General features: G+C 43.9%; 1 protein-coding gene across 1 annotated transcript in view; it reads left to right on the top strand.

The window, feature by feature from the left end:
* Nucleotides 1–21147, top strand: part of thada (THADA armadillo repeat containing) — a 195239-nt gene that overhangs the window by 133399 nt on the left and 40693 nt on the right. Inside the window, exons 30-31 of the mRNA XM_080741000.1 lie at nt 913–1016; nt 5359–5441. Coding sequence (XP_080597126.1) covers nt 913–1016; nt 5359–5441 — 187 coding nt within the window. The remainder of the gene's footprint in view (nt 1–912; nt 1017–5358; nt 5442–21147) is intronic.

The following is a 21147-nucleotide window of genomic DNA, read 5'->3' as shown; positions in this document are numbered from 1 at the left end:
AAAGGCATAATGTGCATAGGTGGGATTTATGGGATTTCAAAAATAGGATTTGCGCTTGTGTTTTTCTTTTTTTTTTAACTTCAGGACATTTGCAGCATCACTGCAGCACCTGTGTGTGCATAACAGATTATTTGGGTTTTACACATACGTACACGTGTTTTCAGCAGAAGGGTCAAACAGCATGGGGGCAGCTAAGTTTTGCATCTTATTCAGTGTAGAGATGTGCCGATTGATCGGTGAGTGATCGCGATCGGCCGATAATACCTCTATCAGCTTTGATTGGCCTCGGCTTTGCCGATCTACAAGCTAGATCAGCTATTTTCACAATATTTATCTGTTGGGACTGAATGTAACCTCAGCTTCAACTCCTACAATTCCAAGTGTTGAATTGGATACTAGAGGACCTCAGCCTGCAATAAAACAGTTGTCAAGTCATGATATTTTCTCATCTCTTAATGTTTATACTTAATATACAATGTTAATGTTTTGTAAGAAGAATCATTAAATATATAAATGCTGCTAAAGTAACACAATAAATAGAAGAATTTATGGATTTGACACTGTGATCGGGAATATCGGTATCGGCAGATACTTATTCCAGTTGATCGGTGATCGGTATATCGGCCCCAAAAATCTCAATCGGGGCATCTCAATTCAGTGAAACTATAACCAAATAAACCAAAGGAAAACGATTACATTCTTGAGGTTTAATCGTATTTTCTAGTGTATATTTGCATTTTAATAATACTTCTCTGTGTGTGTGTGTGTGTGTGTGTGTGTGTGTGTGTGTGTGTGTGTGTGTGTGTGTGTGTGTGTGTGTGTGTGTGTGTGTGTGTGTGTGTGTGTGTGTGTGTGTGTGTGTGTGTGTGTGTGTGTGTGTGTGTGTGTGTGTGTGTGTGTGTGTGTGTACAGGTGTTGTTCCTGCTGCGCTCCTACCAGACAGACTCTCACAGACCCCTGCCAGCAGGAAGTGGCATCAGCGAGGCCCTCCGCCAGCGCATGTGGCTCGCCTCGAAGTAATCCTAGACATGCTTACACACACACGTGCACGCCACGTACACACACAAACATACACGCGCACACACACATACTGTACACGCACACACACTCTAAGACACTGACCTTGCACAGAAACAGAGATAAGCATCCCTCCTTCTCTTCCAACTCGCTCCGCCAGAAGAATGGCCCCTTGTCCCTGCGTTCCGTCCCCTCCCTGTCCACGTCCGCTCCGCGGCCCCGGCGTACAGGCTTCCATTTCAAAGAGGCCGCCCGCTGTTACACCCCTGGACCCCCCACCCCCTGCACCAAGGCCCCAAGATGGGCCAGAGATTATACTCCAACGGCCCCCTCCCCGCTGGGCGGAGGTCAGCCGCAGGTTCCGCTCTCCCCTCGTCCAGGACACGGCAGATAACACGCAGGGACCGTGGAGGTTTGCACGCCACCCCCAAGCCCCCCCAAAAGCCCCCTCCCTCCCTGCCTAGCTAGCGCCGCTTGGCTACACCGATGAGCCGTTATTAAAATGACGGGGTGAATTCTTGTTCTCTGGAGCGAAGCCCAGCGTCTGTCCGTTTGATCCCGCCGTGCGGCTCAGCCTGTCGCACAGATCCGAGGACAGCGCAGGTCAGGGGATCATTGTCTGGGGGAGGAGGGGGGGGGGGGAGAGAGAACACTTCTTTCCAAAACACCAGTAATTTGGATGCAGACGCTTTCCAAAAAAAAAAAGAAAAAACAGATGGAATGCATTGTTCTTTCTGCTGTGACTCAGTCAGTGGGTTTTGTCATTGTGGACTTTTCCCCCGGCTCTGGGAGTGAGTCAGCGCGTTAAGTAAAGATGGCTGCCTACGCTCACATAGCCTCACTGTGAGTTGACTTTGGCCGGCGGTGGTATGCGGGGCCTATACCAACCTATCAGAACCCCCTCTCTCCAGTGTGATGTTTGGATGGGGATCTAATGACTTAAACTTCTCTGGGGCCTCGTTTTATAGTGTTTTATAGTGTTGCTGCCTCGCATGTGCACGCTCGTGCACACGAACACTGGTGTTAGCCAGGTCGGCAGGACTCGTCCCTGAGCAAATCTGTTCTCGCTTAAACTGCACACTCTTTCCCTCAGGCCTCTTCCCATGCTTCATCAGCGCACGTGTGAGAATGTGTATAAATGCACACGTGCACTAGTGTGTGTGCGCGTGTGTGTACATGCAAACGTGCACGATTATGGGAGTGTGTGTGTGTTATTAATATCTGAGTGATGAAAATGTGACGTCAACCTTACACACTGCCTCCCTTGTTCCTTCAGCTACACACGCTTCTGGCCCTTCGTAGCGACGCAGTGACACGCTTGTGTGAACGTACACATATACATACGTGCGCCTCTCGTGCCCACACAGGTCGCCTGTCTAATGGCGCAGACGCAAAGGCGGGCGCGCACACACACACACACGACAGCGTGTATGTATGTTTACACGCACGCCCGCGCGTAACCATGTCACACGGACATGTCATCGTAGGCACACAAACACAGAGTCTGCTGCGATGTCGCTAAAAGAAACGTATGTTTTTTTCTTTTAGAAAATTGACTTTTGCTGTTTTTCGGACCTTGTGTGTGTTCCTGTCCAGAATTCACACTTTCAATTGGAGGCAATTGGAAGTCTTTGACGGTGTGAATGCAAATAATTACATTTTGCAAAATGGGTTGAGCTTGAGTTGCATGAGTTTCCCGATAACAAAGTTGTTCACTGTGTTTACCTACAAACGCATGTATTCATAATTCATAACTCTCTCTCACACACACACACACACACACACACACACACACACACACACACACACACACACACACACACACACAACACACACACGCACACACACACAGGAGCCATACCAAAGGTATGGCTCCTCCATACCTCCAAAAGCTGATCAACCCCTACACCCCCACTCGTTCACTTAGATCAGCCAACACAGGGATGCTGACCGAACCCTCGCTAAAAACTCCAGGGCAAAAATCCACTCGTCCGAGACAGTTTGCCCTCTTGGCTCCCAAGTTGTGGAATAAACTCCCTGTCGCACTTAGAACAACGGACTCACTCGCTACCTTTCGCCGTGGACTGAAGACTCACCTTTTCAGACTCCACCTAAACCCTTAGAACTACAGTAAAATCAATGACCATACATGAAGCTAGTTAACATTTGTTTGTTAGGTTTCTTTAGAACTTGATTATATTGTGTTTTTCTCTAGATAGATATCCATTTACATTGTTATATTGCTGTTAATGTACTGACCTATTATCTTGTTTATTATTGCGATGTTGTATCTGCTTATTGTAAGTCGCTTTGGATTAAAAGCGTCTGCTAAATGCCTAAACTGTAAACTGTAAACACACACACACACACACACACACACACACACACAGAACCATCATCTTGGACTCATTCTGAAGATGTTGCCCCATTGATTCGTGTCAGTATGGTTTCTGCTGCAGCTAGGATGGTTCCTCCACCTCCACTCACTTCAATGCAACTTTTGTTGGTCATGTTGTGACATAATCAGAAGTATAATCTGATTTCTACATTTCTACAGAATAACACATGAATTATATTATTATTATTATTATTATATATTATATTATTATGGATGTTCAGACTTCCAAAGATCAGAATTGTACATATTCAAAAGTCAGTTAACATTTAAATATCAGAAACCTAGACCTTTTCATGCTAGGTTTGAGTGTCGCTAAATGCAGTCACGTAACATTGGATGCCTAATGTGAGATCCCCGGGTGCCTGCTGCTTTCAACCACTTTGTGCTTGTACCACATGGGCACAAAGCTACTGTAATTGCAACCTCCTGGGTTCATATTCCTCTTATGGCCTGTGTCAGATGCCCCCCCCACCCCATCTTTCATGTCTCCTCCTAATTGATGTAGTGTGAAGCATAAATGCCAGTTACAAACAGTGGTGGAAAAGTACTCAAATGTTTTACTTGAGTAATAGTATCAGTACTGCAGTAAAAATCCGTAATTTCAAAATGCACTTGATTAAAAGTACAATAGTATTGGTGTATATCAAAATGTGCGTAAAGTACAAAAAGCTAAAGTCTCTCTCTCCCGTCCCCATTTACTCCCCACTCCAAAATATAGAGATTCAAGGTTTCTGGCCGATCGCGACCATATGAAATATACATAAACAGTAGCAGAGCAGCGTCAACTACATTAAGATAATGGAGGCATCCCGCTTTAGTGTTGTTGTTGTGCAATTTAAGCACATAAGCATCGATGTCTGTCTGCTCTCACCAGTTTAGAAAGGTCACAAGCCATCGCGATCACCGGTTCACATAGCATTGCATGACAACACTAACCAGTGTGGTGGAATGACGTCAATCTGAGCGACCACAGAGCCTAATGCAGCTAATCCGATGAGGCTAACAAGCAAAGGAACCATTGAGAAGGAAATATGTAATGACCTGCTGCTTCATTGGATTGAGGTGTGAGATATAAACCTTGCCTCTGAGGGAAATCTTATCTCTGTCTGTCTGTGACCTTGTCCAAGGCTAGAAACAACTGGTGACTACTGTATAGAAACCAGCTCTGTCTGGAATGTTATCATTTCAACCCATCGTGTGAATAGCTCCCGTTTAAATGATATGCATGGAAGATGGTCCATATGACAGATTCGGGCGGTTGGTCAGAAACCTCCATCTCCATTTCAGCATTTAACCAATGAAAAGTACTAACAAGAGCGTGTGACTAAATAATAATCAACCTTTGGGAACACAGGTTCTTTTGTTTTTTCTGTTTCCTGAAAAATAACAGTTTTGGACATACAAGGGTTCTCTCCGACAGCAATGATATTATACACCAGTGGTCTTCAACGTTTTCTGGCCAAGGACCCCTTAGTTGAGAGAGAGATGAAGCAGGGATCTCCACAACCTTTTCACAGATTCCATATAGATTCATCGTTTGACAGTACACTCATCAGTGTATTTTGGATTCATATCAATTTGTGTTTTCAGATATTTAACCACTTGAACCGTCAATATTTAATAAACAATGACCTTTCACTCTGTACTTAGTCTGCTCTTTTCCCCTCTACACCAAACCTCTTTGCCGAAAATAGCCGATCTAGATCGGCTATTTTTATCTGAAGTTCTCCGAATAAGGACGCTATAGGGTTAATGTGGTTAATGTAAAGTTTCTATCACACAAAGATTTGGAGGACCCCCTGTAGTAATTCTGAGGACCCCCTAGGGGTCCCGGACCCCCTGTTGAAGTCCCCTGTTATACACTAACTGCCAAATCGAAGAGATGGTTGCAAAAAAAGTGATATTAATTTCTTCCCTATATATTCCATCTCTCTGCATCTCAGACAGAACAGCTGTGTGGTGACGAGAGGGGCCTATCTGGACGTCCTGGTCTGTCTGTGTGGACCGCTGGCTGGTCTTCTCAATGGTGAGTACCGCTGGAGAAAAACACAGTCATACAATATACTAAACTATTTATATAGCATATGACGACCACATTTAAGGCGTGTGCAGAGTTTTGACTAGATTATTTGGAATTAATTCATGGCAACGCGGATATTGACTCTTCAAATCTTTCAAAGTGCAGCAGATCCGACGGTTATTTATCAAAAGTCTTAGCGGTTTTGGAACATGAATCACATTTTTCACTGTCAGTGGGAAGTGGTTGCTGTCATCAGCAAACGTCGAGGAGTCGGTATAGTGTTCTCTCCGGGGGAAAGGCCAGAGTCAGTCGACTAAGCTGACTACAGTCATTCGCCGGCGAGTTCTCTCTTCTTGCCATCCAGAAACCGCGCTCCTACCAACCAACTGCTATGGAGGAGAACTTCTCCCCCCTCCTTTGAATCCTAGCAGCAGCATAGGCCTGAGCAAACCACACCAGCGTTTGTTGGAGAGGCTGTCTCCCTCTGCTCTCCATTTCTGACTGATTGTTGACAGAAGTTGGGCTACATGTCTGTGGGCAGTTCAGAGAAGCCCCCCGCTGTGTGTGTGTGTGTGTGTGTGTGTGTGTGTGTGTGTGTGTGTGTTTGTGTGTGTGCGTGTGTGTGTGCGTGCGAGAGAGAGCTGTACGTGTGTGGGTGCACATGGTGCCGGGACTGGTGGGGGTCTCCTCCGCACACAGTGGAAGAATGTGAAACCCTAGGCGAGCGCTCGCTCCCTGACAGATGGTGTGATTGTGCCTATGACCCAGTTTGAGTGGGAGAGATGTATATAGAGGGAACAGAGTAGGGATGGGACGATGTGAACATTTCGTATCGCGATTATTGTGAAAAGAAATTGGCGATTTACGATATTATCGCGATAATCAAAACCCATTATCCTGGGGCGGAATATTTGCCAAAAAATTGCCGATCTACAAGCTCACAATGCGTCGCAGCGTGAGCTTGTAGATCGGCTATTTTTTGGCAAAGACATTTGATAGAGTGAAAAAAAGACTATCAATCAAGTACGTATATTATAAGAACCTTTTACCAATTATAGAGGGTTTAAGTGGTACCGGATATGCAGCTCGGCAAACAAAAGGTGAATTGATCCCAGTGCATGACGGAGGACGATATCACGATAAATTAAATCTCCACAATACGATTATCGTGAGTGTTTTTTATCACGATAAACGATAATATCGCGTATCGTCCCATCCCTAGAACAGAGCGAAGGAAGGAGCAAAAGAAAGAAAGAGAGAAGAAGGGAAGAGAGAGAAAAAGAAAGACAAGGGAAAACAGAAGGGGGGAGAAAGGGAGAGGGAGATGAGTGGAGCAGAGGGGAGGGGAGGGGGAGTTGTTAGTGTTTGGTTGACCATGTGCTCAGCACATGCTCCGGGTTTTGACAGTGGAAACTGTTGGGGTCCCTCCTCCTCAAAACAAGACTGTACACCAAGGGTTCTTCAACAGGGGGTCCGGGACCCCTAGGGGGTCCTCAGAGTTACTACAGTGGGGGCCGCCAAATCTTTGTGTGATAGAAAGGGAAAAAAAGAAAACATGCATTATAGCCAGATTCTTAACCAGATACTGAGAACTTTAGCCAAAAATAGCAGATCTACAAGCTCACAACGCCTCGCAGCACGAGGCGTTGTGAGCTTGTAGATCGGCTATTTTCGGCAAAGAGGTTTGGTGTAGAGGGGAGAAGTAGAGTACTGACAGTTCAAGTGGTTAAATAACTGAAAACACAAATTGACGTGAATCAAAAATACACCAATGGTTGTGCTGTCAAACAATGCAACGATATGGAATCTATGAAGAGGTTGTGGGGGTCCCTGCTTCATCTCTCTCTCTCTCGACTAAGGGGTCCTTGGCCTGAAAATGTTGAAATCCTCAGTGTTCGTTTAACTCGGAGTGTACAAAACGGGTCCATTTGGTGGCATTTTTACCCTTCTCAGAGTTGCACTCTTGAGTTGGAGCTGGGCGATAAAGACTTAACGTCAATATCGCAATTTTTTCCAACGTTTGCCTCAATTTGGATGAATGAATGAATGATGGTTAAAACTAAATGGTGAAAATATGAAATCATTTATTTTCACTGTTTTTGTACGCCACCATTGTATAACAAAGTATAAAGCACAGCTTACTTGGTTAATCAGACTAATCAATTTAGTTGAAAATACAAAAAGAAATGTTACCACAAAAATGTATTCTTAATTATTCGATTAACTGACATGGTTATAAGTGGAGATAAGTCTGTTATTGGTTCTAAATGTCAGTTTTTGGTCAACCACTTTAACCCCAGCATCCTTATTCTGGGGAACACTTACACTGAAAATAGCAGATCCATAAGCTTGCAAAGCGCTGCAACACTTGTAAATCGTCTATTTTAGCGGACATACTGTATAATGTAGACTGAAAAGAGACAAGATGCTAGCAAAGAGCCCTGAGGAACTCCGCGCAACAACACACACCTCTGCTCTGAGTTAAATCGGCACTGACGACATTTCACTGTGGAGATTCAGGATCTCGGCTTGGCTTGGTCTGCTCAGCCCCTTACATAACAAACACTCCCACCAAACTGCTAGCTCTCTCTCTCTCTCCCACCTCCCTCGTACATAGTGCAGTACTGTACTCAGGGGTGACACATCCAGTTCTGGGCCCTGGGTACAAGGATTCACTGCGGGCCCCCATGAATGTTCTTCATAGGGGGGGAGGGGGTTTAACCCATTTAGACCGGTAACGCATTATTATTAGCTTTAACTTTTGATTGTTGCTCAAACTCTTTCATGTGAAGAACCCCCAAAATGATCTGCTGTTTTTCAATAGCTAAAGGATAAAATAATTAAGGCCCCTCCCTCCACCGTGGGCCCTAGTGACTCAGTCCCACTCTTTCGCCCCCCCCTTTTGTGACGCCCCTGACTGTACATCTCCCTCCATCACTCTGTTCATCCCCTCTTCACCATGTGGTGTTTGTGTCATCTGTTGCGCTGCTGCTGTCTGTTTCTCTCTCTCTCTCTCTCCCCCTCCCTTTCTCTCCCCTTCCCTCCCTCATCCGTTTTCTGCAGACTAAGCTTCCCTCTCAGACAAACCAAAACTTGACTTGAAAAAAGAAAAGAGCGAAAGATGACAGCAGCAGGGTATAAACGAGTGTCAGGCATTGGGGGAAGAGGAGGAGGAGGTGAACAAAATTCCCTTTTCTCTTTTTTTCCCCCCTCCCCACCTTCTCTTGTTCCATTTTTTCTTTTTTCTCTTTTTAACCGGCAGTAAGGGGATATCTTCAGAAATAGTGTCAAATCCTGGAATAAATTCCTTACCAAAACATTTCTTCACCAATGTGTTTGTAAAGGTGTCTAGTAACACATCTCACAAAGACTGAAATTCAGTTTCCCTAGGAGAATCCGTTACAGCTGCTGAAAGCTGGGGCCCCATTAAATTAACCTATACAGGATAAAACACACCAAAATAAATATGCTTTGAGCATGTGAGGGGTCAAACTAGGGGGTTTTCATGATTCTGAATCTATTGCAAGCATTTGTTTTGCACGACAAACATTCCTTGGCCAAAAAACGTCCAGACAAAACTATGGTTTAGTGACTTTCCACAGTTTTGTGGGAGCCGCCTTTAACCCAAGGAATGTTTTTTGTGCAAAACGAATGCTTGCAATGGATTCAGAATCATGGAAAAAAAAAACTAGTTTGACCCCTCACATGCTAGTTAAAGCATATTTATTTTGGTGTCTTTTATCCTGTATAGTTAAAGCCATACTGTGTAAGATGCCCAACTAGTGGTCATTAGCCCTATAGCAAACCGCGGTCGCGTCCGCGTCTTTCGGACGTTTTTCGTACCTTCAGACCCCCACGTCTGCCTCCACCTCGCTGAGATCTATCTTTTAAGGGGTCCCTTGTTCCTGTGCGTTCAGTAATTCCAGAGATACGGACTCCTTCACCCTGCCTGGTAGGCGAAATTACCTAGAGAAGGGATGGTACAAACGGGCGACAACAAATATGGCTGCCATAGCGACCCCACTTCAAGATGCGCTGTGATTGGCCGGCAGTTGTATAACCCTCGCTGTGATTGGCCGGTAGTGTGATGACGCAATTTTGGCGCGAGATCCGGTCCACGGCAAGGATCTCAGTTTACATACAGAGAAGGCTTTACAGGCTGAAATTCACGGCGCGGATCTTCTAAAACTTTTGTGATTTAATAGTTAGGAGAATTTTAAGATTTGTTTTATAAAAAAAGTTACATAGTACAACTTTAAGTCAATGGGACCCCAACTTTTAGCAGCTGTAACGGATTATCCTAGGGAAACTGAATTTCAGTCTTTACTAGAGTACAAACACATTGGTGAAGAAGGTTTTTGGTAAGGAATTTATTCTAGGACTTTTTTAAGATATCCCCTTACTAGTAAATGAGAGCTTTGGATCTATTAGTCAGTTCCTCTAGAGATTCTTAAGTCAGAGTATGTGCGTGTGTGTCTGTGTGTGTGTGTGTGTGTGTGTGTGTGTGTGTGCGCCTACATGTGGACGTGTGCGTTTCTCTGAGGCGGTCCGTTTGATCCATCTGGCCTCATAAACCCCCCCCCCCCCCCCCCCCCCCCTCTCCATGGCTTCCTCCAGCGTTCCCCTCTGTGCACCAGCCATGCCAGTTAAAGCAACGTTTACATTTAACTGTCAGAGAGAGAGAGAGAGAATAGTTTGGAGTGCTGGTTCTCAACCTGTAGGCCGGGGCCCCACTGGTGGGCCCTGAGGGTATTGCAAATGGGCCCCCAAATAATTGGAAAAACACTTAACACATTTGCACTGTCCCTCAAACCGCGAGGACTCAAGAAGAAGAATTCAACCGGAAATTACGTCATCTGAAAAAAGTCTAGCCGGTCCGCTCTAACGTTATCAGATTTAGAAAACATTTATCTCTGATTTATTTTCCCAGTTGTGTTTTTGGTGAAAACAATTATTCAACTGCCCATAACTTTAGAACGTAAAGGTAGCGGTTATTAATTAACACCCGGCAGTGAATGTGTTAAGATTTGAATGATAATATAACATTTATATTAGACTTAAAGTATACTATGTTAGTTCCATTGAACCAAGGTGGAACCAAAAATAAACATGCTCTGAAAATGCTTGTGTGTTCAACCGGTCAGATGGGTGGGCCGCAAATAAAAAGAAAAAACGCTTTTCAAGTTGGCCCTGGTCCAGGAAAGGTTGAGAACCACAGGTCTAGAGCAGGGGTCTTCAACGTTTTCAGGCCAAGGACCCCTTAGTCTAGAGAGAGATGAAGCAGGGACCCCCACAACCCATAGATACTTATACAGTAGTTTCATCGTTTGACAGCACAATCATCAGTGTATTTTGGATTCATGTCAATTTGTGTTTTCAGATATTTAACTACTTGAACCGTCAATACTTAATAAACTTGACCTTTCACTCTGTACTTGGTCTGCTCTTTTCTCCCTGTGGACCCCCTGCTGAAGACCCCAGGTCTAGAGGGAAAGGGTAGAAGGAAGAGAGAGCACCGGTGAGGCAGGAGGTTAAAGCCTCATTCATACTTTGTTTTGTGCTGGTGTCTCACCCCACGAATGGCAGATCTACAAGCCCATACAAGCTCGCATTATGAAGGAAGTGTACATTTAAGCCAAAGAGACACGCAAGGTGTTGTTGGTGAATAGGCTGAACATGGGCGTGTCTCTGTTATTGTGATGTAGAGGCAGACACTAAGGGCCCTATTTTGAACCAGGTCTTATGCCTTATGCCTTAACTTCTTTGCCTTTTTTTACTATTTTGTTTTTGTTTTTTAAATATTTAAAATAGCTGATCTGCAAGTTCACAACGTGCAGATGGATCAGCATCTGAAGTATTTAAAAATGTTTTTCAAAATAGTGAAAAAAAAGGTAAAGAAGTTAAGGCATAAGGCATAAGACCTGGATCATAATAGGGCCCCATAGCTCCATTCATACTTAGTCGCATGGCAGTGTCAAGCTGGGTTCAGACCTGGATGGTTCGAGCGGCGCCATTACATACAAAGTCCTTCGCTTCACCCCGACTCCACCCATCGTGTCCTGACAGCCAATCAGTGTTGATGTTGTCCGAAGACACGGACATGTTCTTGGTGTTTGGTGTTGGGAATCCCTTTTTTCCGGGTGTTTCGCCTTGATTCCAACGGGAATTGATTCCTGCGCGACCAAAGTGAAGCAATAGACGGGACTTGGACACAGCTTCACACGTTGATAATGATGTGTTAATATGATATGAATGATAATGGTTTGTTTGAAGTACAGTATGTCTTTGTTGTCAGGCAGAAACCTCCTATCTCCATATTTTAACTTTGTGTTTATTTTTTCGTAAATTAATGCTCTACTTGATCATTCTACAGAATCACACTAAAGCATCCAAAGTAGCAGATCTGCACGCTCGAAACGAGGCATGAAGTGTTGCGCTTTGAGCTTGTAGATCTGCTACTGTCAAAAGTACAATATTTCCATTTAAAATGTAGTGGAGTGAAAGCAATCGGTGTAAAAATAAATGCATATATATACTCACCAGTAAGACTCCCCAATCGGGAGATAAGCGACCGTCAGGTCGCATATATATGTCACGGTTTGTTAGAGAAACAGGACGGTCGAGAAACGGAGCACTCGTGGTGCCGCACGGGGCGGAGCAAGCGGTCGCCACAACACCGTCCTCCAGGCGGAGCCGCTCGATTGTCCACGACATTGCAAGCGGCGCGAAGGCCAGCGGACCTTGGTCCTGCTCTTCGCCCCCGAGCGCCGCATGCGCGAGTGGCCGCGAAGAGCGGGCCAGGGCCGCGCGGCCGGCGGAGCGCCGCGCGAGTTACGAAGCCGTGGTGAATGCAATCGTTATATTTATGCCCAGGCCGTAAGGCCTGGGCAAGCCCAAGATAAACGCCCTGTCCAAGTGACTACAATGGAGCTAATGGCTAAGCTAGGCTAGGCTAGGCTAGGCTAGGCTAGGCTAGTAAGTAAATAAAGAAAGAGAGTTGCAAACGAGTGACGTCAGCGCCTTCACTATTGAATGGCTGCGTCGCCATCTGGTGGTGATTAGTGTGTGGTGAACGACAAAACAAGCGCTCTTACTCTTACCGTCCTGAGTTACCCAAACATACTGTAACATATACACAAATTGGTCTGGCCATGTTGATGGTAATTTGAAAATATTTGGAATTCATCAATATCACTACATCAATATCACGTCACTATGCTTAGTAAAACAGACCTGATTTGCACTGTACTTGATGAGTTCTTTTTCCATCTACGACAACTCTCTTCACCAAAAATAGCAGATCTACAAGCTCACAAGAATAGGCATGCTGGGTTTCAAGTGGTTAAACGTCAAGTATAACGTTATATTCAGTTACCGGTAGTTCTGATGGAAACGGATATTTCTCCAATATGATGTAAGATTCTAAAAATGTACAGTTTAACTCAGGGGTGCCGTGGATGAAAAAGTTCTTTACAAGGGTGCCTTGAGTCAAAAAAGTTTGAAAACCCCTGATCCACTGTGTAGCAGACACTTAACCCAGGTAACCAGCTCTGGTCTGGACTGGAGGTGCTTTCCCGTTCTAAAAACGTATATGGAGGACGCCGATATACTAGTAGTGGCTTGTGTATTTTGGTATCTGCCCGCCACCATGGCCCTGTGGACAGAGTTCATTTCCTATCCTGCTGTTATTTATATCGCACTGGGGGACTGTAAGCACAAGCACACACACACACACACACACACGCACACGTGTGCACAGAGGGCCTTTAAGCTAATTAGAGGGAGGGACCCCAGCAAATTGAGAAGCTCTGTCAGCATGGGAAAGAGGTCGACTTAAGCTCACATCTGCAACACACACACACACACACACACACACACATGTGCGCATCCACGTCCACACACGTGTACATTAACGCACGCACGCACACACACGCACACACACACGCACACACACGTAGTGTCTGGGGTTTGTTTTTCACAGTTTGGGTAATGACGGTGCAGCTTGATGTAAAGTCCAGCTGTGTGGACCTGCATACGTCTCTCTCGCCTGACGAGGCAAAGCATGCTTTTACTGGCAGACTTTAGTGAGCTGGGTTACAACCCAGAGGCTTTACTAGAGGCTCGCCTGCCGACCATGCCAGTGGTGAACGAGAGCACTAACTCTCTCTCTCTCTCTCTCTCTCACAAACGCACGAATGCACACACGCACACACGCTTAGTTTTTATGTGATGTTGCAAGCTGCTGGGGCAGGTAGCAGACTACACAACAGAGTGCTTATAACTGGGCCCCTTAATGGCAAACACACACACACACACACACACACACACACACACACACACACACACACACACACACACACACACACACACACACACACACACAGAGTGTTAACAATTTGCTATTTTGTCACAGAAATGTCTCTCTGGGTGTTTCTGGGACTCTCTCTCTCTCTCTCTCTCTCCCTCTCCCTCTCTCTCTCTCTCTCTCTCTCTCTCTCTCTGAAGACCTTGTAGACCACAGGAAGGAAATGGTGGCAGGGTAGAGCTGGCCTTGGGTCAGATTTGTCTGCTGTCAGTCAGGTTGTTTACCACACACACACACACACACACACACACACACACACACACACACACACACACACACACACACACACACACTGTAAACACACACTCGTGCGCGAATACCTTCAGTGCACACCTTTTCCTCCAGCAGCCAGTTAGTCATGAGCAGGTCTTTGGTTTATTTAAACCAAATGTTGTGGTTTCATTTTGTTTAAATATTTAGCCTGTTTTTCAAATAAGGCCCTCACACATACAGTGCTCACCTTCTTTCTCTCTCTCTCACACACACACACACACACACACACTAGGAATGGGACGATACGTGATATTATTGTTTATCGTTATAAAAAACATATGGTGGAGATTTAATTTATCGTGAAAATGTCCTCTGTCGTGCACTGGGATCAATTCACCTTTTATTTGCCGAGCTGCATATCCGGCACCACTTAAATCCTCTATTGGTAAAAGGTACTTATAATATACATACTTGAGACAGTCTTTTTTTTCACTCTATCAAATGTCTTTGCCAAAAAATAGCCGATCTACAAGCTCACAACGCGTCACAACGCAACGCGTTGTGAGCTTGTAGATCTGCTATTTTTTGGCATACTTTCCGTCACAGGATAATGGATTTTGATTATCGCGATAATATCGTAAATCGCGATTTCTTTAGTCACAATAATCGTGATATGAAATGTTCATATCGTCCCATCCCTAACACACACACACACACACACACACACATATTATAGGAATTGCTTGCCACAACATATAAGAGATTGTACGAGCCCTTGCTCTTTCAAGAGACAACTAACAAAGTTTTTATTAACACATTTAAGTGGTTAGCCACTGGTTGTAAGTTAGGGATGTGGTTGGTTGTAAGTGGATATCGATATGTTGGGTGTATGTTATACAGTACGTTATATGTACCATTCCTATTTATTTATCTCCTACTTAAGTGTTACGGATAATAGTAGTCTTTATAGTAGACGACTAAATGCAGAATAGCTATATAGCTATACTTATTATTATTATTATCTCTTATTCTTATTTATAAACATGATTCTAAGCTTGAAGGATAGCTTTTAGGAAGGCCACTCAACAAGCCCTTTGGTTTTTTTTTGGCCTCTCCGGCACATCTTGTTTTGATTTTGTACTTGTTTATTTCTTTATAATGTATTATTTTTGTGTTTGTTTCTTTGTTTTATTTCATATGTTTTAAAAATGTGCAAATAAAAACCTAAAAAAAACTAAAAACATATGCACCTATAGTACACACGTGCACACACATGCACAAACACACAACATAACTCCCCCACACGGCCACATGTTAAACAAAAATCACACCCGTGTGAAGTGGAGCTGTGTGTGTGTGTGTGTGTGTGTGTGTGTGTGTGTGTGTGTGTGTGTGTGTGTGTGTGTGTGTGTGTGTGTGTGTGTGTGTGTGTGTGTGTGTGTGTGTGTGTGTGTGTGTGTGTGTGTGTGTGTGTGTGTGGATCATGTGTACCGATTTTTGTGACATTTGAAGAAAATATGTAGGAAAAGGAGCAAAAAGTGTGTTTTGGAGAAAATTCAAGATGGCGGAAAATCTATCATGGCGCAAATGGGCGTGGCCTATATGGGGAGATGCGTCATGACCCAAGGAATCCAGGAAAAAATATTTTTAATTTTCCGACCTACGGTTCAAGAGTTACAGGCCAAAACGTAAAGTGGGGTGTTATGGCGCCACCATGCGGCCAAATGACACAATTATTTTTATTTAATCCTTGAAATCATTATGAACCTCCTCTCCAAGTCTTGAAACTCTAGCCCCTATGGTTTGCGAGAGACAAATAATTGAATGTGAGTTTTTGCGATTCCCATTATAAGTCAATGGGGAAAATTAATTCACTAATAAATTAATATCAATTAAACTATAGAACCTTTCTCTTAGAAAAGTAATAGCCCACGATTCCCGAGTAAGCCGTTCGATTTGACATATGCGCGAGTGTGTGGTGGCAAAACTGTGGGACTAGTGGCGTGCCGAAGTTTAGGAAGTTCAGGCTACATACAGACAGACAGACAGACAGACACACAGACAGACCCACACGGCCACGTATAGGGAGCCTGTGCTTCACACAGCTCCAAAAAAAGAAAGAAAAAAGAAATAGGCTTCAGGTGGTCAAGGTTAGTCCTGGGATATGGTTGATGTCAGATGGAAACCTTCTATGTCAAAACTGTTACTTTTCTCAGTCAGGACATGGAAAAAGAAGGAACTTGTGTTCCATTGGACCCAGTGCAGTTAATATTTAGTCACAACATCACAGTTAACGCATAGACCGCCATTGATGTCCTTTGACTTCATTTCAAATCCAACACTTAACCTCCATTGACGTATACAATATATACGTATTTTGGTGTTTGGTGTGACACTGTTATAAGTCAAAGTAGGGATATGATATGTATATTTGGAGATAAAAGGTTTCTGCCCGACAGTGACGATAACGATATATATCGTCACCGTCGGGCAGAAACCTCGTATCTCCAAGTTTCAAATTTGTATGTTTTTTCATTAACTCATTCGTAGTTTACGCCCGTAAAGCCCGTAAATTTCTCTATGTCTTTCACTGCCCGGCTTCTCCTACCTGTTAACGTGGGCGCTCGTCCAGTTCCCATCGTGCGTGGATCGGACTGCTATGCATCGTGTGTTCGCGTATTCCATCAGCTTCTCAAATCCGTTGAAAGTTTTTCAATTGATCAATAAGTTCTCCATCTGTAAGCCGCGGAGTTCAGACAGAAAGCTAACGGGCCAAAATAGAGGACGGACATCCGCTTCCGGTTCAGGGACTCAACGTTAGGTTGTCCGCTCAATAATGTGTCCGTGTAGAAACCGATCACGGAGCATTAGTTCCGGCCTATTTTAGTTCCGCTTCGATAAAAAAAATGTTTTTAATTAATTTTTATTACATTTACGGGTTCTACGGGCATGGCAGAGAAGGGGTACAAAGGGGTATTTTGAGGGCAGAGTTTGAGTTAAGCAAAGCCCTGCTTCATCATACAAGACTGTCGCACAAGACTAGTGAAAACAGCAGATCTACAAGCACACAACGTTGTAGATCGCTGTTTTCACTAGTTTAAATCATTTTTAAGATGATAAATACAAAACGAACGGTTTTGGAGATACAAGGTTTCCACCCGACAACGACAATATATTTTTATCATCCGGCCAGTTCAGCGTCGAAGTCAAATATCACTCCCACTGTAATCCAGTGACCCAGACAAATATCACTCAAGTGATATAAGTGCATGTGTGTTTCAATGCTGGTGAGTCAGTCAGTCGGTCACTAAGCCACATGGCTCATATCGTCTGACCCATGAGGCCGGTGAAAAAAGTTTTAGATATTACAATATCGAGTATGAAATCTATTAAACCCATTTAGAACGGGTACACATTATTGTGTATCATTATTTTATGATTTAACTATTGAAAAATAGCAGATATACAAGCTCACAGCGTGGCACCGAGTGCCGCGCTGCGAGCTTGTAGATCTGCTATTTTTTGGAGCTGTGTGAAGCACAGGCTCCCTATACGTGGCCGTGTGGGTCTGTCTGTCTGTCTGTGTGTCTGTCTGTCTGTCTGTGTGTCTGTATGTAGCCTGAACTTCCTAAACTTCGGCACGCCACTAGTCCCACAGTTTTGCCACCACACACTCGCGCCATATGTCAAATCGACCGGCTTACTCGGGAATCGTGGGCTATTACTTTTCTAAGAGAAAGGTTCTATAGTTTAATTGATATTAATTTATTAGTGAATTAATTTTCCCCATTGACTTATAATGGGAATCGCAAAAACTCACATTCAATTATTTGTCTCTCGCAAACCATAGGGGCTAGAGTTTCAAGACTTGGAGAGGAGGTTCATAATGATTTCAAGGATTAAATAAAAAATAATTGTGTCATTTGGCCGCATGGTGGCGCCATAACACCCCCACTTTACGTTTTGGCTGTAACTCTTGAACCGTAGGTCGGAAAATTAAAATATTTTTTCCCTGGATTCCTTGGGTCATGACGCATCTCCCCATATAGGCCACGCCCATTTGCGCCATGATAGATTTTCCGCCATCTTGAATTTTCTCCAAAACACACTTTTTGCTCCTTTCCTACATATTTTCTTCAAATGTCACAAAAATCGGTACACATGATCCACACACACACACACACACACCACACACACACACACACACACACACACACACACACAGCTCCACTTCACACGGGTGTGATTTTTTTTTAATTGTGAAAATTAGAATTTTGACCCGATTCTACAAGTGTCTTTTGAATCCTTCTAAGGTTTTTTGAAAAACCTATGTTTCTTATGTCAGCAATCTGGCCAGCCATCGTCAAAGGAAAGGTCCTTTTCACTTAACTGGAGCTCAATTAGTCTGTTCTTGAGAGACTACTATGTCAGTGGTTCTCAAACGTTTTCATGTGAAGGACCCCCAAACTGATATGTATTTGGCCACGGACCCCCATCTCAAATATCTTGTTCCAGGGACCACCCCCCAGAAGCAAAATTTGAGTTACAAACGTTCGCTTTGAAAATACATATATTCAAAGATTTGCTCACATTTTCACGACTTTTTCAAAAATAGCAGATCTACAAGCTCGTATATCTGCTATTTTTCAATAGTTAAAGCATTCAATAATTCTATGGCCTAAATGGGTTAAAGCACAATATAAAACTTATTTATACTCATCAGATCTCTGATGTGACCTAAAAAAATCTGTCAAATGACAACTGTAACCTAGTGTGGCCTACAGAGGAACGCCTTTCATTTCCTGTGACTCTCTCTCTCCTTCCCACTGTTACAGGCGCAGCCATTTTAATAAATGCGTCATAAAAAACAGCCCTGTTTCTTGACTAATGAGGCTTTCCTGGCTCTCCTGTGATTTCTTTCTTTTCTTCCTTGGGCACCCTGTGCGCGCGAATGCCAAAAATCAGCCAAAAAAAAAAATCTGTTCATTTTGTGCGTCGTACAAAAGCTTTCACTCAATGTGACTGGCCAAATAGGGGCACACATACATACACACACACACACACACACACACACACACACACACACAACACCTCGCTACAACCCCACCCATTCACTCAGATCAGCCAACACAGGGATGCTGACAGAACCCTCGCTAAAAACCCCAGGACAAAAATCCACTCGTCCTAGACAATTTGCCCTCCTGGCCCCCAAACTGTGGTATAAACTCCCTGTCGCACTTAGAACTACAGACTCACTCCCTAGCTTCCGCCGTGGACTGAAGACTCACCTCTTCAGACTCCACCTAAACCCATAGCACTACTGTAAAACACTCCCCCTTCCCTCAATGACAAAGCTAGATAGCGTTTTTAGGTTTTAGAAAAGTTCTTTACTTAGTCTACCTATGTTATTATTTTTCTAGATTGATATTCCTATGCATTTGTTGTATTGTTGTTGATGTACTGACATATTATCTTGCTTATTATATTGATGTATTACCTTGCTTATTGTAAATCGCTTTGGATTAAAAGTGTCTGCTAAATGCCCAAAACTGTAAACTGCTACGTCCTTTCCACCTCCGCCCAGACACTACCAGTCTCCAGTCATCGTCATCCCTCCATCCATCCATCCATCCCTCCCTCTCTGCTCTCTCCATCATTATTGTCATTACCATCCTCCCCTCCATTCTAAGCATTAGCCTGTGTGTTCATGTGGTCCGCCTCGCCGCACAGCCTTTGAGGCTCGGGTTGCATAGTAACCTGGCCCATCTCCACGGTAACGCGGCCCGCCTCCGGAGGAATGCGGCATTTCCCGCTCTTTTGTTGGGCCCTCATTGAGTGGCACTCAGGGGCCAGATTGAGTTGCACCAGGTTTCATAAGCTGTGTGTGTGTGTGTGTGTGTGTGTGTGTGTGTGTGTGTGTGTGTGTGTGTGTGTGTGTGTGTGTGTGTGTGTGTGTGTGTGTGTGTGTGTGTGTGTGTGTGTGTGTGTGTGTGTGTGTGTGTGTGTGTGTGTGTGTGTGTGTGTGTGCGCATGCGTGTGCATTAGGGTGGATCTTAAATGACCTTTTTCAGATTTTCTTGAGTCTCACCCCCCAATTATGTTCCAATGTACAAAAAACTGCTTTGGTTAAAATTTGGTTGAATTTCAAGCATATTTAGAGGTAGCTCAATCAAGTCAAAGATTGTACATTTTATTGGTCAAAATCGAATTGCACTGCAGGCACATTTAAGTTATACATTACACATTATTCTTATACTAAGCACAGAAATGATATTTTTTAAGCTTACAAATCTAAACACAAATCTGATTACATGTTTGTCATATGTCAAACCAGAATTAATGTATTGTAGGTAATAGCAAAGCAAAGAATGACAATTTGCAATTTTTCATTTAACGTGCACAATGACATGTCTTTATTGCACACTCTTCAATCATACTCACAACACACAACAAGTACACAGCCCCACTTCCTTGTTTACCCCCAAAACCCCCGAAAGTCACTGCAGTATAGCAATTCAGTAGTTACTGATCAATTAAAGTTTGTTTACGGCTATCGGGATACTTGTGCCGATAGTCCTGCACAATTTGCAGCAAGTATTGGAGTTGGGACTCATCTTTAGTAATGAGACCACAATATTCTTGTATTAGGTCAACCCCACACTCTGCATGATCATTAACAACATTCATCGCCTTCACTACAGCCAGAGCTTCTTGGTAGTCCTCCCTGGGCTCCCACTCAAAGCACCTTGGAAAAAATCTTCAATGTTCTTCCTTGCAATTGTTCCAATGTCAACAGTAATTCTCTTCATATGCCCCTGTTCACCATAAGTGATTGGAAAACTTTTGAGAAGCAGCTTTAGACACCTCAGCATTTATTGATGAACTCGCTGCTCGAGGTATCCGGTTCAGAGCTCCAGGAGCTACCCATCATGCCCGTTGGATGGCAAAGGTTATTTATTGTATGAAGATCTGGATGTTTCATGGCCAATTCAAACTGACCTTCAGGGAAGAAAAAGCATGCATGGATTTGTGCATTTTTGCAGTTTGCAATTATGTGAAGGCATGGATGATGGCACCTGTTGCTGTCAGCGCTCCACTAAATTACTTGGCAGCTGTTAAAATCGTTGCTGGAAT

This window comes from Nannobrachium achirus (genome assembly GCF_963921795.1).
Source record: "Nannobrachium achirus genome assembly, chromosome: 13".
NCBI classification, from domain to species: domain Eukaryota; kingdom Metazoa; phylum Chordata; class Actinopteri; order Myctophiformes; family Myctophidae; genus Nannobrachium; species Nannobrachium achirus.
The sequence above is the reverse complement of the archived record's forward strand: the minus strand, read 5'-3'. Positions and strand labels throughout refer to the sequence as shown.